The following is a 2872-nucleotide window of genomic DNA, read 5'->3' as shown; positions in this document are numbered from 1 at the left end:
TGCTGATTTAGCTGGAGGAAAGAACTTGGTAAGGAATTTCTGTGCTAGATCATTCCAAGTTGTTATAGTTCCCAGTGGTAATGCCATTAACCACCCCTTGGCTTTATCTCCCAATGAGAATGGGAATAATCGCAACCTAATAGCATCATCCGACACTCTGTTTGACTTGAAGGTGTCACAAATTTCCAAGAAATTTGCAATGTGCTGATTCGGATCTTCCTTCAAGTCACCATTGAATCTAACCGACTGCTGGATCATCTGGATGATTGCCAGCTTGATCTCGAAGTTGTTTGCTTGCACCGTAGGTCTAGTAATACTCGACCCACTACCATTCACTGTGGGAACTGAAAATTCCCTCAGTGTCCTATTTTCTGTTTGGCAATTTATGCGAAGAACGAGATGTCAACCAGTGGTCCCTGTTGATCTTGAGCTTGAGAGAACGCCAAAAACTTGTTGTGTGTTTCCTACAACGTGCAATATGTAGCAAGTATACTAATCGCACAAGTAATAGAGTGATGAGTAGAGTATCATTCCCACGAGGATTGTTAGCTAACCACTAAGTATTCTACTGTTCTCAAGTTGGAGCAATCGATATCTTTGGATTGATGGGAGCTAATTATAATTAAACTGAACAATAACTTTTAAACTAAAAATTAACTAAAAATGCAAGATGAAAACACGAATAATCAATTCAAGTAAAGCGGGTAGGGTTTTGACTTCATTCGGATTTGATGGGTTAAACCTAAAAATTACACTACATTCACATTCATATGCATTGATTGTAAACCGAACTCACTAGGGTGTTAAACATACTTTCTCAGGCTATGTTTTCCTATTCTTCCTTTTTAACCTTCCGCACCCAACAAATTGAAGGTTAACAATTCCAAACTCGTTAAGCATAAGAATCCTACAATGATTTCATTAACTCTTGAATCTATCTCTAGCATCCAATACTATAATGGTGATTACCCAAGAAGCCTAACATGATTCATTTCTCAATCTCATCATCTTCATCACATAAAGCATTAAAATTCAGAGCAAACACACAATCAAAACATAGTCATATGAACATAACATGATCAATAATTAACCCATTAAAAATCCGAATTACAATCAAAACCCTAACCCAAAATGGGTTAGTTCATAGCTAAATTAACACTACAACTAAGAAAAACGAGAATAATCAAGTTCAACATAATGAAAAGTAAGAGAAAGGACAAGAAATCTCCCCAATTGATGAATCATTTAGTTCAAAATCGAATCTTCACCCTTTTAGTTGCTAAAAATCTCTAAGCTTAATCCAAAACAATGAAAAAGTTGCTAACCCTACTCCCTGCACGACCCTGGGCAAAAAGGTTAAGTTTTTCTTTTATACCTCGCCCTAAATTTCTGAGAAAAAACACGCACAAAGTAAAACTGTGCGTTTTACAAAACTGAAAATTACGACTGTCGTCGCGGCGAAGAAGAAATCTCGTCGCGGCGAAGAAAGCATCAGACTTGTTCGTGTCTGCCGTACTTCGCCGCGGCGAAGGACAAATCTTCACCGGGGTGAAGCTACTTGAAAGGTTCTGAATTTACAGAACTGCCACTCTTCTTGCTTCTTCGATTCTCGGTGCTCTCCCTTTGGAACAAGCCTCATCGTGCTTTATCCTGCTTCAGAACTCTCCTGACTTCTGAGATCCGCTAACTTCTGAGTCGAAAACTTCCAATTTTGTCCTTATTTGCTCAAAATGTCCATTTTAACCTAAAACACAAAATATAAAGAATTAAAAAACAATTCAGGTCCAAATGCATCAAAAAGTACCTGAAATCCGAATAAAAAGACTAATGAAAACTGTATAATCCACAGATTATCAATGATGTATTAAGATCACACAAAGAATTATATACCATTGAGGCTTGAGAATAGTTCCATCCAACAAATTGTGTGTGTGTATCTAAAGGCATACATGACAATAAGATAGAACTCGCAAGAAGCATCCTGTTTGCATCCATGACACCAATACTACAAAGGTAGTATGAAAATATGGATTTACCTACCATGATTTATACCCTTCGAAGCAAAGAAAGGTATAAGGTGTCACAGATACTATTCAGGAGCAAGATAGATGAAGGTACCAAAGTTGGTATTTACATACTCAAGATTGCCAAGTATTTAAATACACATATAGCTTTGGATTGTGGACTAAGTGAAGATTTAGCAATAAATCTGATCTTACAGTCCTTGCCAAGTTCATTTGATCAATTTGTCAACGATCATGTTGAGAAAGGTGAGACTAAAACCTTACAAGAAGTTCTAGAATTGTTGGAGACTTATGATATGGACATGGAAATGTCTAAAGCCTTGACAATAGTTGAAGCTAACTCAAGTGTGAATCAAGATGCTCATAAGATAGAAGGAATCATTGAAAGGAAAGATGTTTCTCCTCACTGTGGAAATCCTTGACACAAGAGGAAACATTTCAAGGCCTTCTTGGAAACCAAGAAGACTACATCTTCTTCTAAAGGTATGTACATGATTCAAATCAATGTATCTCCTGTTACATCTTGGGTTATTGAAACAAGATGTGGTTCTCATATTTGCACTTCTATGCAGGGATTGCGATGCAGTAGACTGCTTAGTTGAGGAAAGGTGGACCTACAAGTTGGGAATGGAGCACGCATTATTGCATTAGCTGTAAGGGTTTATTATTTAAGTTTACCTTTGGGCCTTGAATTAGAATTTTCCAATTGTTTTTATGTTCCTTCAATTTCAAAGAATATTATTTCTGTGTCCGCTTTGGACAATGTTGGATATCCGTTTATGATAACTAATGGATTGATGTCAATTAGTTTTAATGCTATTCAATATGGAATTGCAAGATTACATAAT

The 2872-nt window shown here is 36.7% G+C and overlaps 1 protein-coding gene across 1 annotated transcript; it reads left to right on the top strand.

The window, feature by feature from the left end:
- Positions 1–2026: 2026 nt before the first annotated feature.
- Positions 2027–2446, top strand: LOC116141933. The gene has a single exon (XM_031427405.1). It carries the CDS (start codon positions 2027–2029, stop codon positions 2444–2446), a length of 420 nt encoding a protein of 139 aa, XP_031283265.1.
- Positions 2447–2872: the final 426 nt, after the last annotated feature.

The sequence above is a fragment of the Pistacia vera genome, unplaced genomic scaffold (assembly GCF_008641045.1).
Source record: "Pistacia vera cultivar Batoury unplaced genomic scaffold, PisVer_v2 Contig401, whole genome shotgun sequence".
NCBI classification, from domain to species: Eukaryota; Viridiplantae; Streptophyta; class Magnoliopsida; order Sapindales; family Anacardiaceae; genus Pistacia; species Pistacia vera.
This window is presented reverse-complemented; position numbering and strand designations above follow the sequence as displayed.